At 43.3% G+C, this 14725-nt stretch overlaps 1 protein-coding gene across 1 annotated transcript; it reads right to left on the bottom strand.

Annotated features, from left to right (window-relative positions):
• Positions 1-525: 525 nt before the first annotated feature.
• On the bottom strand, positions 526-14325 carry SENP3 (SUMO specific peptidase 3). The gene is given in 16 exon segments (XM_074311816.1): positions 526-789; positions 1101-1151; positions 1250-1321; positions 1323-1334; positions 1958-2095; positions 2532-2609; positions 5355-5402; positions 5700-5847; positions 6206-6317; positions 6444-6683; positions 7401-8123; positions 12316-12451; positions 12925-13043; positions 13199-13246; positions 13366-13450; positions 13819-14325. Coding segments are annotated over 16 exon segments (2361 nt in total). The 5' UTR covers positions 14059-14325; the 3' UTR covers positions 526-678.
• Between the last annotated feature and the right edge of the window lie 400 nt (positions 14326-14725).

Genomic DNA, 14725 nt, shown 5'->3' with positions numbered 1-14725 from the left:
AATCTGCATCTAGCAAGATATCCACCATACACAATCTCCAAAGGATCCTTTATTGACCACAGTAGGATCACTGACTGTTTATATATATACATATATATTTACACACACACACACATACGCACACACATACACACACACACACACACACATACACACACATCTATCTTATCTATCTATATATATATATATATATATATATATATATATATATACATACAGACATATATATATATATATATATATATATATATGTAGATAAACAAACAGGCAAAATCTGATGGCATGGCATACAGGAATCCCTTAATCCACTACCCTGACCCCCCCACCCCCCACCCATCCCCATACAAAAAAAACTTCCAAGTTCCATAAATATGGAAAGGGAAGTGCTCATCACACCCTCTTACCACACTCCCTTCAGGATAGAGGGATAGAGAAAGGAAAGGGGGTTCCCAGTGCCAATCCTACCCCCCACAAATCAATAGGGATTAAAAAAAAAACAAAAAAAACAAAACAAAAAAAAAAAACCCAGAAACCAAGGGAAACATTTAAATATGAAAAACAAATATATATGAGAAAGTCACTGGGTCTAGGGAGAAAAAGGAATAGGTTTTTGCAGGTCAGAGAGGGTAAAGATGTTCTTCAGCCTTCACATAGGGTGGGGGGCCTGGCATCCAAGGCTCACACAGTGAGTTTGCAGTGACACAGTTCTTTGTAGATCTGCCGACGAAGTTTGGGCATGTCTTGCTGTGTGAAGCTGAAGGGCTGAGACAGGGCCAGGTACTTGCAATACTGGGTATGAAGTAAAAAAGGGACAGTAAGGGCAACAAAGAAAATAGTGAGAAAATTCTTAAGAGGATAATTTTGGTTGTAATCAATTAGAAGTCTTTTCTGAGCTCAACAATATGAGGACCAGATATAGTCAATATTCTGAATCCCAATATAAGAGGCTAGAAAGCCACAAAAAAAAGGCTGAATGAATAAGCCCTTCTGGGATTTCTAAGATGGTGGTGATACTCAGAGAAAGCCTGCTGTCATTCCTCATGTTTGAAATGACAGAATACAGGGGAGAAGATAGTAATACAGTCTACCGACTGGCTCACCTGCAATACAAAGGCACCACAGTCACTGTCATTATTTTGTCTGGCCACATTCTGGTAGGAAGAAAAAAAATACATCAACTATGCCTGGAAGCTTTTGAATATATAAGCTCTTTCCCCCACACATTCAAGTACTATACTGATTTACTCACCATCTTGAAATAACCCTTCCATCCCTGGTGGAAATCTAATCGATCCTTCTTTACTGCCTCAGCCTGTAGGTAGCTTAGCAATATGCTGAATTGGTAGGAAGAATATTAGCCAACAGTTATATAATAATTTAAGGTTCTAAAACACTGATTACATTATCTCATGTCATGTTGAAAATAATCCTCTAGGGGCAGCTTGGTGGCACAGTGGATAGAGCACCAGTCCTGAAGTCAAGAGGACCTGAGTTCAAATCTGATCTGACACCTCAGCAATAAATAAATAAATGAATGAATGAATAAATAAATAGCCCTCTAAAAACCCTGGGTTTTATTATCTCCAATTTACAGATGTGGAAACCGAAGTTGAGGTCTTAAGATTTTTTTTTCCTTTTTTTGAGGCAAGTGGGATTAAGTGACTTGTCCAGTCACAAAGCTAGGATGTCTGAGGCAAAATTTCCACTCAAGTCCTCCAGACTTCAGGGCTAGTACTGTATCTACTTCGCCATATAGTTACCTGGTCAAAAGATTTTTTAACAATACAGTCACATATAGTATCATATAGTTAAAAAAAAAAAAAAAGAAAGAAAAAAGAAAAATTTTTAAAAAGAGACCACACTAATACTCCTTTTGACTAACATCAAATCCTTCAATTTCTCAATATCAATAACTAATTATATCCCTTAGTAATAGGCTCATATCACAATTCCTCACCTTGGGACATCTTCGGTTGAGGGTACGCTGTGAGTCAAAATAAGTGATGGTCCGCTGCCTCACATCTACAGAAATAAGTGACCAGTGTACTTCCAAGTGGATTGGGATCAGTAGGAGTTCCTTATTGAAGATATCCACCTGGGAAAAGAAAATGAAATGTGAGCTAAGAATTTGGGGAGAAGGAGACACTTGAGCTTTAGAAAGAAATTTGGAAGAAGTGCAAGCTGCATGTCCCATGGCTTTAAGGACCTAGACGACTAGGTTAAAAAGGAATGAGCTGAATGCCTGGATCCCCCAGAGCTAGGTCTCATCTGCAAGCCATTTCCTCTCCCCATCACCCCATTCAGGATTGTGAGTTTTGTAGTGATGAATGTGGAAAGATATAAGACAATGATAAACACAAAAGATGTTGAGAACTATTCTGCTAATCATGGATTACATCTGCTCTTTGGCAGGGAATCTTTGGGGGAAGATCAGAAGAAAGTGAAAAAATGGAAGGGATGAGAAACAGAATTACTCCTTAAAAGATGAAAAATATTACTGGTAGACGGGAGAGAATAATTCTGAAACTCACATTTTTGGTCCACCTTTTTACTCCATCATAACCCTTGGTACGGAGTTTGTCATAGAAAAAACTGTTGAAGAAATGAACCTGTCGAAATGACACAAGAGCCAGTAAGAGTTATCTGAAATACCTAGGTCCCTAATACCTGATCCATCAAACAGTACTTACTCCCTCAAGAAATCTAGGCAATTGGTTCCTCAGCAATGAAACTTTCCTGCCCCTTCTCTGGCATCCTATTTCCCACAATCTTTTCCCTGTCAGCCACTCTTTAAATCCTTGGATCTTTGGGAAACTGGGATCAGATCTCTAATCCTAAATCTTATCCTACACTTGAAGTAGAGGAAAAAAAAAAAAATGAATAATTCTCTCCATTTTTTTCTTTCCTCAATTACTCCTTATATCAAAAAAATGAGAGAAGTGAGGAATATGGGAACATCCTCAATTGTTTCAAAGATAGGTACAAAGAGGTTGATATCTAATTTAAAAAAAAAGAGCCATTCTCCCTAATGTAATAAGGAGTCTTTATAATATGCAATTAATGTCTTTCAAAAAAGAACCACTTGTAGCATTGCATATATATATAAAATTGTGAGTTAAGTATTACAGGCATTTCCCCCATTTTATATATGAACAATCTATGCTTCAAAGAAGTTAAATGACTTACCCAGATTCACACAACTAGGGATAGGGAAGAGTTATGGTTTTAATTTTAAGTCCTAGCTGTTCAGACCTCAAAGGTCAAAGTTCTGTTCACTTTTTTCCATTATATTTTGCTGTCTTCCCCCCAAAATAAAAGATTTATGAGGTTTTCAGAACAGATATCTGGAGACTTCCCATTCTCCCAGACTTGGACAGGTTTACCTCTAATTCCCTTCCAATGCCAGTCTCCTCCTCTTTTGCCCATACTACATATTCTAGAGCCTATAGCAGGATCATCCTTCCTGGTCCTTGGAAAGAAAGGACAGGTGGTTGGCCTCTTAACACAGCCTCCTGGTCACTGGCTCCTTAACAGAGAGGAAGAATAAGGGAGTCTTCTGCTGGCAGTCCATTTGTTCCTGTTTGCCCATGAAGCAGGGCAGAAGGCATTTTGAGCTAAAGCATATCTTCCTCTCTTTTATTCTCTTTGAAAGAAGCTCTTATAATTAGACTACCTGCTGCCAACTGGAAAGACCCGTGTTAACTGCTTATGCACACCATCCTTAGTCCATCTCACTTTCTCTGAAGCTCTTCTAGCCCACCTAAGCCTCAAATATCTTCAGTTGCTCCTATACAAATAGGAGCAAAGGGCCTTTACCCCTTTTTAATTATAAGGTAAACTCCATGTAGAGAATGTAATTATTGAAGGTAAAACTGAAGAGAGTTTCTACTTAGCATAGGGCAGAGTAAAAGACTTGGATTTAGGAAGACCCCAATTCAAATCCTACCTCACATACTTTACTAGCTGTGTGACCTTAAATGATTTAAATTCTCTCATCCTCAGACCCCTCAGTAAAATGTAATAACAGCACAAGTCTAGAGCTGACTCAGGATTAAATGAGATTATCATATGTAAATCGATTTACAAACTTTAAAGTGCTATGTAAACACAGATCATTGTTGTTAGTGGTTATTATTCTCCAGGGCAAATGTGGAAGTTTAAATTCCATCAGGAGAAGCAAAGAAGTAAGAGGAAAACCAATGGAGTGTGAGGAAAACCTGTAAGAGATTGGGGGAAGGGGATGAAGGGAGAAGGCATCTTCATGGATGGACATTCAAAGGGAAAGAATACTAGTTTTCACCTTCTCAATCCCAATATACCTAAAAATCCATCTTTGATCCCTGTTTTCCCACAAGCCCCTATTCCCCTCAGGATATCTAATCTTCACCTCCTCTATAGTTCCTGGAGCTACAATTTCTTCTAGTCCCCTCCTTTTTCCAAGTGGTTTCTGGTAGGAGCTCAGCTTTCAATTTAAGAAATTCTTAAAAGGCTGCAAATGGTAAAGATGATAGGGTTGAGTTAGATGGGAGGTATATTGGCAGGAAGGTGTTAGTTATTCCCTAATTAAGCCTGTTAAGTATGGACTTCATCTTTTGTGGTTTTTTTTGTTTTGTTTTGTTTTGTTTTTGCTGAGGCAGTTAGGGTTAATCTACTTGCCCAGGGTAACATAGCTAGGAAGCGTTAAGTGTCTGAGGCCAGATTTGAACTCAGGTCCTGCTGACTTCAGGGCTGGTGCTCTATCCACTGCACCACCTAGCTGCCCTTAGTATGGACTTCATCAATTAAATACCACTTCCTATCTTTTCTTCAGGAAATCAGGAATCTAATTCTCCCCAGCTTCACTCATAGACCAGACATCTTGCCTTTGGATCAGCAGTATTAAAATAAACCTCTTCTCAGTCTACACAGACTATACAGAGAATAGTATGAGGAAAACCTTCGCCTCCCATTAGACATATCTCCAGATCAACATGAAATCACATCATTTCACAGATGAGGAAATCAGGCAAACAGGGTGAAGTCACTTGCCCAGGGTCACACAGCTAGTAAATGTTAGAAGCTATATTTGAACTCAAGTCTTCCTGACTCTAGGCTTAATCTTAGTATTCTATCCATTGTACCATGGTGCTACCCTTTAAGGTCTCATCTTGTCTTAAATCTATAGTTCTTCTAAGGAAGGCCTTCCAAAGGTGTTTTTGTCTGCTAAAAAAAATAGGATTGTCCCATTCCTCATCCCCAATTGAAATGTTCTTCTACCACTACTTAAAAGTTCTACAATCACTCCCCTTTTTTTCAATTTTGTCCATTCCAACTCCAGGCTCATCTTAGAGCCTGAGACATTTGGTCCATCCTACCTTCTCTGGCACAGTGTCCATTACTAGGTCTCCATACATATTCATCACCTTTAGGAGATAGGATTAAAGAAGAAAATTACTTTAGAAGAGATTTTTTAAAAGCCCTAGAAACATTGTCCTTCCTCCTCCCACTACAGAGACAAGACCACTCAACCTGCCCTCTCCCCTTTTTCTAGAGAAGATTCTATCCAAGGAACCCAGGTATCCTATTTCCAGACTTTTCTACCCTCAGAGATCACAAAATCTCATGAATAGAATGGAACTCAGAGATCACCTGGTCTAACCTGTACCTAAATAAGATCCATGTCTCCTGGCCCCAGATCCTCACCCAACTCTATCCCTCACCTGGTCATTAAGCCAGTTCTGCCCGTACAAGGTCCCCAGGTCATCCATGGTCAGCACGTGCCGCTTATAGGCCACACGAAAGCCTCTCACCATAGCATTGCCTGGCATACGCTGGTATGACTGGATCAGCTGCTGAACTAACCCTTTTCTGGTAAGGTCCAAGAATTGGTGACACAAGAAGAATGAGACAGGCAGAGAAGTGCCAGACAACATAAGAGCTCTCCTAAACCATTGTCTCTTCCCTCCCCTCCCACATTTCCCTTTCAACATTGTCTGCAGGTTTAATTACCAAGTATCCCATCCCTAGTTCCTTGAGATTCACATATCATGTCCCCCAGTCTTTGGTTCCCTCCTCAAGGGCAAAAATAGTTTTTCCCCTCTTCCAGTACCTATCTAAAAACACAGCTATTTAATTTGGAAGCATTAAAATTCTAGTTACTAAAATAAATCAATAAAATAAAAAATTCTAATTAGTGATCTAGCAAAGGGCATATGCTGAGGCTCACCTAGAAGGTGTGGAGAACTCTTGCTGGAAAATATCTTCCAATTTCTCTACCACTTCATCTGTGCTAAGAGGAATGAGGCTGCCATAGGTCTGAAGGAATTCATCTAGGATGCCTAGGAAAGGAGAGAAGGAACTAAGTGAATTGGACCTCTGGACTCCAATTTGAAAACAAATGCAAAACACTAGAACTCAGAAGAAAACTCTTGTTCTGAACCCAAGGGTACCAGGCATCTCCTTACTCTGTACACATGTTACATGCTCCTCCCCAAGGGGGCTATGCTGCCCAGCCTTTTCTCCTGGAAGCTCCTGCTCCTCTGCAGCTCCTAATTCAGCTCCTTGGAACAGTTCTTGGGCAGTCCGGTCTCCAATACTGCATACATTACTGATAAGGATACTAGCATCGGGAGGTGCCAGACCCAGCTCCCCATCCAGTCCAGATGTTCCCCCAAAGCCATTAGGAAGAGAGCATGTAAGGAGACCTGCATAATAAAGAGAAAATTTGGGCAAGAGAGATAAGATTGGCGTAAACAGCACTAGGGAAAGAAGTTGGACTAAAGTAAGAAAAGCCAACAAGTTACAAGATGGAAGAACAAAAGTAGCAAAGATGGATAGCCATTAGGAAAGAAAGAAGTAAAGAAAATAAAAAATAAAAAATGGGGAAAGTGGCAGGAAAGTGATAGAAATTGAGCTGAAAGAATTTCTTTTAAGTGAGGGAGTAAAACTGGTTGTTCCCTTCCTCAAAAAGGTGTTCTTTCCACTCCAGAATACATTTCCTTCCCAAGAAAGCAACCCAATAACCTCAATTTCACCAATCTTGAATCCAGGCCTGACTTTCTGCCATAGCCTCATCATTCCAAGTGTGACCCTGACAAAACATGAAGTATAACTGCATTCCCCATTAACTCTGAATATGCTGGCATTCAGAGTTTCTATGTATATCAGAGTTTCTGTCCTCTAGACCTCATTATCCAGTCCCATGACTCATCTAAGAGCAAGTAATAAAATTCATTAAGTAAATGTCCCATTCCCAATACACACAACCATCCCCAATTCAAATATCCTATCCCTGAGAATCACCTTGCCCTTTTGACTCTCCCAGCTAACATTTCTTTCAGTGGTCATTCCAGGTATTCTGGTCTCCCCGACCTCAAGTCCATGACATCTTGCTCTGCTTAATCCTCTTCTGTCCTACCTACCTGCATCAACTTCCAAAGGCTGGGGGGACCTCTGGGTCCATTCATGTCCATCTTCCTCCTGAGATGACCCACTGGGCAATATGGGAGATCCCCTAACCCCTTCTTCAGCCATTAATGCCCCTAAAAGCCCCAGCCCAGCTTGAGGAGGTCCCTTTGGTGAGTCAAGCCTGCAGCTGGGGGATGTGGCAGGAGGGGCTACTCCTCCTTCCCGGGGTAGGAGAAGGTTCTTAGGGTGTGGAGGACCCCGCCGCCGCCCCCTCAATCGGCCCCACAGCTTCCAGTGGAATGTCAAGGAGGAGCTTTTAGAGTATAGCAGCATTCGAAAAGCTCTCATAGCTCTACGGCGCCGCTGAGAACAAGCTCTACGGGGCGGACGGGAAGGACGGGGATGCTGAGGTGTTCCTAGCTGGCCCCAGCCTGAGGGAAGTCCCCAGGCCACCACCTCTTCCTCCTCCTCCTCCTCCTCTTCTTCGTCCTCCTCATCATCCTCTTCACTGGCTGAAGCATCAAAGGAGGGTCGAGGGGTAGGGAGTCGATGGGCAGGAACTGTGGTCCCAGTCCCTGTGTCTGGCCCAAACCCCCCACCTGACTTTAACAGTGGTTTGGGAGGGGGAGGCCAACGAAGGCGCTCTCGACGGGGAGATGGAAAGATGGGGGATGTTCCAGGGTTAGCTGGCCTCCAGGGCCGATTCCCTTGGAAGGTCTCTTTCATCTTCAAGTAACCTTTAGGAAGAAAGAGAAGAAGTCACTATTTAAGCATCCTGCTATCAGTATCTTGCCCTTTGCCTCTTCCAGCTAACATTTCTTTCAAAAAAGAAAACGTCCTGTCCTATATAACAACTCGTTTTTGAGTTGAGTATTTACAATCAAGTACTTTCCTCATAATTCTCTAAGATAGAAAATTAGAAACAATCAAGAACAAAACATATGGGAGGCAAAACTCCACATAACAAGATTACTTCGTCCTTCACATCTCCATGACAGGCAGACTATTAAGTTGTGAGATTTCTCACCAACATTTGAATTATTATCCAGATTGTGAACTGAAAATACTTTTTTAAAATAAGTGATTTTAAAGGCCACTACTCCTCTGCTGAAATAGCTTTCCCTTTTATCCAAGGGTTTCTCCTTCAAATATGGATCCCACCCTACAGAAAAGGGCAAATACTAATTTTTCCTCTTGAAAAGTTCTCCATTCAAAGCCTTCTATCACAAGGCCTCTCTACTTCAACTTTTACTTTTTAAATTCTTTCTCCTCCCAAACCTATTCTTTTAAACAAAGGGAACTTAGGTCAAACAACAGGACTTACAGGGGTGGTGGTATGGGATTCACAAAGAACAAGTTTGTTTTAATGACAATAAAGTATAGTCTTCCAAGTATACAGTGAGGATGATTAATAGGTAGGACTTGAATTCTAGGACAAGCTGACAAATTCTACCTCTGAGACTTAAAGAGGAGGGGGCCAATTTCCTCAAAAAGATGCAAAGTTTACAGATGACTACTAAAGGAAGCCTGGTTAAAATGTGAAACTCTTTTGATGAAATAAAATTGCTTCTCTCTGGGAAGGGAAAGGGAGTTGGTGCTAGAATAAATACGAAAATTATTTTAGTGAAAGAGAATTTTGAATGCATCTAGAAAAAGGAAATCAGGTGTTAAGATAGGAAATAATTAGAATGGGGGGAAGAGCAAGAGAAAATACATAAGATAAAATACAAATAAGAGAAATAAACAGCCTGAAGCCTCCCCGTTCTTGAATCCACCCCTGCCCTTCATCACTCTTTTCTTCATTATCCCCTCTAAAGCTCCAAGTGCTCTATCTTCAAAGCTCCATACTGTTTCGGGCCGCCGCCATCATCCCCCCTCCCCCCCCCTCGTTCCTTTTATCAAAACCTGAAAATGCTTCATTCTCTGGACATCGGGAATCCCAAAAAGTTCGCGGTGTTGGGTTGGGGCTAAAGGAAAGGGGAAGGGGGAGGGGTGGCGAGGTTCAGCTTGTAGAGCTCTTCCCTAAGGGGAGAAGCCCTTCCGAGGGGGTAAGGAAGAGGATAGTGAGAAGAAGGGGGAGAGCTCATTCTGGCTGCGGGGGGGGGGGGGGGGAGGGATCCATTCCTCGGTGTAGGGCAAACGCTCGAGCTCCACCACAACCTCCTATCTCACATCTCTCCCCGGAAAAAGGCAGGAGCCCCTCTAGCACGGGTGTGGTTAGTGCTGAGCATTCTGAGAGGGGAGGGGTCTCGCGGCTGAGTCCTCACCAAGGGAGCAGGAGGGGGAGCTGGAAGAGTAACGGGAGGGAAAGGGAGGTGGGCCCAGGCGTCTCAGTCTCCCCAGCTCATCCCGGTGGCAGCTCCTTTTTCTCCCCCTTGTCGCTCACGGGACTGAGCGCTTCGCCTCCTCTGCTCGAGCTCACGTTCCTCGGCTTTACAACCGCCACCGCCTCCTTCGTTCCCACCACCGCTACTTTTCCCCTTTCCTTCTTTCCCCTTTTTTCCCCTCTTTCCTCCCCACCTCTTTCTCCCCTCACCTTCTCTCCTCTCCACTCTTCTCTCCTCTCCTCTCCCCTCCCCTCCTTTTCCCTCTTCTCCCCTCCCCTCCCGCGAGCCCCTGGGCCACCGGGATTAAAGCGGCGCCGGATTAATACATCACTACCTACCAGCGCGCAAGCGTAAAAGCACTTCACTTCTCAAAAGACACCCCGCCTGGCCTAAGGCCCGGTCCCGCCTTCTTCCCATAAGCACCTTGCGCAGCAGTTCACGCCCACGCCGGCACTAGACTGCGCGTGCACCTCTAGAAGCCCGCCCACTTCCCCATAGATGCCTTCCCCTCCTCCTCCCACTTCTTACTCGGTCCCAACCGCCGATTCTAGGAGGGGAGCGGGTGGGTCGTTCCGGGACGCCTCAGCCACGAACCCCGGGCTCAAACTGATTGGGCGAAGGGAAGAGCTGTCCTGGGAGCACTTCTGGACTGACCTCGGGGTCAGACTATGTGGAAGAGGGCGGAGGCAACCCAAGTAGGGATGATTGTAGAGGGAGGATGAGGATGGTGATAGCAGATGTAGAAAGAGCCCAAACCCTAAGTAACAAAGGCCGACTGGAGCAGAGGTGTCTGGACGCGGAGCTTCCAGCCCGACAGCATTCTGAGTAAATGTTTTATTTACTGAGCGAATGAATGAATGAAGATGACAGGAAGAGGCTCTTCATAAGGAGGAGTCATGGACCAGCTTCCCTGGGAAATGAAGCGCTAGACTAGATACCTGTAATCTTTTTTCCAGTTTTGAAGAAATATGCCCTGGAATGGTTCTAGGGATGAGAATCAATCAATGGGATCAAATGAGAAAAGTAAAACACTTTGCAAAGCCAATGGGCAGATTAACGAGGCACCGTTAATAGAACATATTGTGGTGGGGTTAAGAATCGAAATTGATTGGGTTGTAGGGACAAATAAACTAGCTGGATTTAGATGGTAATTAAGGACTAGGAAGATAGTTGGCTTGAGGAAGACTGGGGACTGAATTAGGAAGTGCACTGGGAGAAGTAATTGGACAGACTGCTACACTCACTTTGATGCACGTTAAGACCAAGTGATGGACAAACAGAAAAGGAGAGCTCATGAGGGATTGTTTGTGGGGAATAGATGAGATTAAATATGGTGTAAAGTCAACTGAGTTGCCTTCAGGTGTGAGGTCTTGAATGGGTTATCCTAATGTTTTGGACTTTGTTCCTTATCTGTAAAATCTGACTTTAAAATCTATAATTCTCTGACATTGCCAAATGTAAAACCTCATGTACGTAAGATGTTAGGATCACAGATTTAGACCTTTGTGGGTCTTTCATTTTACAGATGAGAAAACTGAAATCCAAAGGGTGTGACTATTTAAATACTTTTACAGTAAGGATGATGAAGTATGTAGTGAGCAAATCTGAGGATGGTACATCAGGTGAACAAATGAGGAATTCTAAAATGTGTAAAAATGGACTCTGAAGTCAGGAGTTAAGGAATATGGTTATGGTTGGTTGAGAGGAATATATTTAATATTTTGGAGCAAGGCATTGTGGAGTTCAGTACACTGGGAGGATAATGTCACCAATTTGCCACTAGGCGGTACTGCTGTTGTGGAAGAATACTAGCGATACAGTATAGGTTGGAGAGTAGGATGCAGTAAAGAACTGGGGTCCAGAAGATCAGATCCTTTATACTTCTGCCCCAAGTTTGTCTATAGGAGTGGGGAGAAAAGAATCAAGAATAGGAGGAAAAGGGACAGGGGAGAGAATTAGGTCAAGAACAGGAAGTAGTCTCTTCTAAAATACCAGGCCTTTGCCTAGTCTACCCTTTGGCTGTCTGGAGCATATACATATCTATGTTAATCTCTTCTCAATGCTCAAAGTTTCACTAAACCCAAGAAAGTGCCATGGGGAGTGAGATCAAGTTTAGCTCCTGCCCGAGGAATTGTGAGACTCAAAATGTCCCCTTGGTATAGCTGGAACACACCTGAGAAGGGGAGAAATAAAAAAAAACACTTCAGACAACCACATATCCCTTTTGAAGACCCAGATGTGTTATCACTTTCCTCCTCTTTAGTCCATAGTTCTCTGCATCCCTTCTCCTCTTATCAACTCCCCAGGCAATTAGGGTTAAAAGATTTGCTCAGGGTCACACAGCTAAGTGTGAGGCCAGATTTTGAACTCCTTCTGATTCCAGGGATGGTGCTACCTAGCTGCCCCAAACTATATCACTTTTTAAATCATCTCCCAATACCCATTTGTCTTAACCCCCTTTTTTTCCTACTTTTTTTTTTTTTAATCAAACACCCCAGATATGCCCACTTTATGATAATGGACATTTCTTCTCCCCATATCCCTCCTAAGACTTAGGAGTTTTTCCCTAGTTCACTCTGAGCCATCATCTTTTCCCCCTCACCTGCAGTATAGCAGCTGTTATAGGCCTGGTGGAGATTGGAAGGCATGCTACAGACACATCGGGATAAGATCTCTCTTCCTTGCCCCTCCCGATAAACCACTTGGCCCATGGTGAAAGTTACATCATGAAACAGCACCTGGCAGATCAGAGTAGTAGGGAGAAAAAAAAGGCCATTAAAGAAGGCAGTACTTTGTAGTTTCTGAGTCAGCCAAGAAAGAGGTAGACTTCTGTCGTGGTATGAGGTAGAAAAGAAGGGTCTTCTATATCCTGATCTGAGCAGGGGACTGGGATATATTGACTCTGATCCCAAGGGAACCAATAATTCTCAGGAATGTGGGGACATGACCTTATAAGGCTATGGATGAGGGGGTCTTTATAGCATTTTATTCCTTTATGGCAGAAGTTTTTAAACCGAGGGATTTCAGAATATCAATGAATGTAGATGGGTGAAAAATTAGATTTTTACTTCAATATAATTGGTGTCCTTTGTAATCTTATGTGTATTATATATTTAAAATATTCTGAGAAAGGTTTTTCAGGGGCATCACCAAACTGCCAAAGAGGTACACAACCCCCCAAAAAGTTGAATCAAAGTATCTCAGAGGCTACCTGGCTGTACAGAAGATACATTCCAGTCTCCCGGACTCTAACAACATGTCCTTGTGGTTCCAGACCTCCACCATGCCTCAGTGCTGGCTCCCACATTATCTCTGTCACATCAGAATCCTCTGGAGGTAAGGAGTAATGTGGCTATCAGAAGAACTCCCTATAATTCTAAGACTTTCCCATCCCACAGCTTCTACTCCCCTTGGGGACCCATGAATCCATCCCCTTGACTCCAATTTTCCTTGCCTCCTTAAACCATATCCAAAATGATACTCACCTCTGGAGGTACTGTTAATGGGAATAAGGTGCAAAACTGAACGTTTTCCTAAGGGAGAAAAAGGGGTGCTTTCAGCTGTATCACCTACTCTTTGCCCTAAACTCTAGTCCCATTCCTCCTCAACCTTAAAACTGAGGGCTCTTTGTTGCTTCCCCATGAGGTCTCACTCTTGTACTGATGTTCTTGGGTGAGGACTTCTCTCTTCCTTCTAAATATTTCCTCATCCTTCAAAGCTTCCAGTTCATCAGTGCTCTGCTTATAGAAAAAGAATTAGGATTAAACTGAATCCCAGGGGTTCTGCTCCATTAAATTTCTCCTTTCTCACCACCCAAACAACCTATCCTCTGAGACACATGTGTTACACTCCTTTTCTAGCTTCAAGTATTCATCCTAATGGCTGTATTCCAGCATCTGCTACATTTGATAAGCTTTTACTGAAAATCTGGACTTTCCCCTGACTTCCAAACCAGACTGCTTCCCCAATATTCCATTTTAGGGTTAGGAGTTCAGATTGTAATGAGGCCTGAAAGGGCAGAGATTATAACCAACTGCCAACTGCACAGGAATTCAGTTTACCCCAGTCCCATTTTTCCAATGTCCCTCCTTTTTCCCTCACTCACCTGCTTGTGGAGGATCAGCAAGGGCTGCCTATCTCCCTTCTGGTGAGACCCTCCATTCCCTTTCAGCTGGGCCACCTCTTCCCTCAGGGTCTGGAGCTCTGCTTGCTGAGTTAGTAGTGCCACTGCACAAGCTGCCACCCCTAAAGCTGTTCCCCAACTCAACCAAAGGGAAACCAAGAATGCTGGGTCCCGGCTTGGACCCCCAGGGACGGGCTTGGGAGATAGTAAAGAAGGAGGCATGACTAGCCTAAGGACACTGCCAGCAGCTGTGTGTCACAATAGAGGGTAAAACGGAGGGTTGAGGGGGGTGAGGAGTGGGAGAGATAGAAAGGAGGAAGAAAGTTACGCAAGGGAAAAGTAAAAGGGAACTTGAAAAAAGGGAGGGGGAAAGGAAATATCGTCCTATTTCTCAGGTGCCCCCAAAATTGGATCTTGTGATCACCTCAAGATCAAATCTTCCCCTCCATCTCATTCACAATTCCAAGAGAAAGAATGGGTTTCAGTCTCCCAGGCAATGGAAGGTTGGCTGCCAAGAGACACATCATACAGCAATATCCAGGGAAAATAGACTGAAGGGGGAGGGACAGACTGAAGAGGGTGGGAGCAGCTTAGAGATGGGGGAGGGAAACTTAGAAAAGAGTTTTATGGATAGATGGAATCCCTTGTTTAAGCAGTGGGAAAAACAGCTTTTATGGGCTAAGGGAAGAGATTAGGTGGGGATAAATTTAAATCTGGGGTTGGGGAGGTGAATAGCAGGCAGAATGGGGAGGTCAGAACTTAAAAAGCAAACTGGCCCAAGCTCTGGGGTTACGGTTAGGACTGGGGTGTGTTAGAACATGTCCTGTTACTCCCTGTGAACTTGGCAAGCAATTGACTTCCTGTTTCCAGAGAAAAGTTCTTATATGAG

Source organism: Sminthopsis crassicaudata, chromosome 4 (assembly GCF_048593235.1).
Source record: "Sminthopsis crassicaudata isolate SCR6 chromosome 4, ASM4859323v1, whole genome shotgun sequence".
NCBI classification, from domain to species: domain Eukaryota; kingdom Metazoa; phylum Chordata; class Mammalia; order Dasyuromorphia; family Dasyuridae; genus Sminthopsis; species Sminthopsis crassicaudata.
The sequence above is the reverse complement of the archived record's forward strand: the minus strand, read 5'-3'. Positions and strand labels throughout refer to the sequence as shown.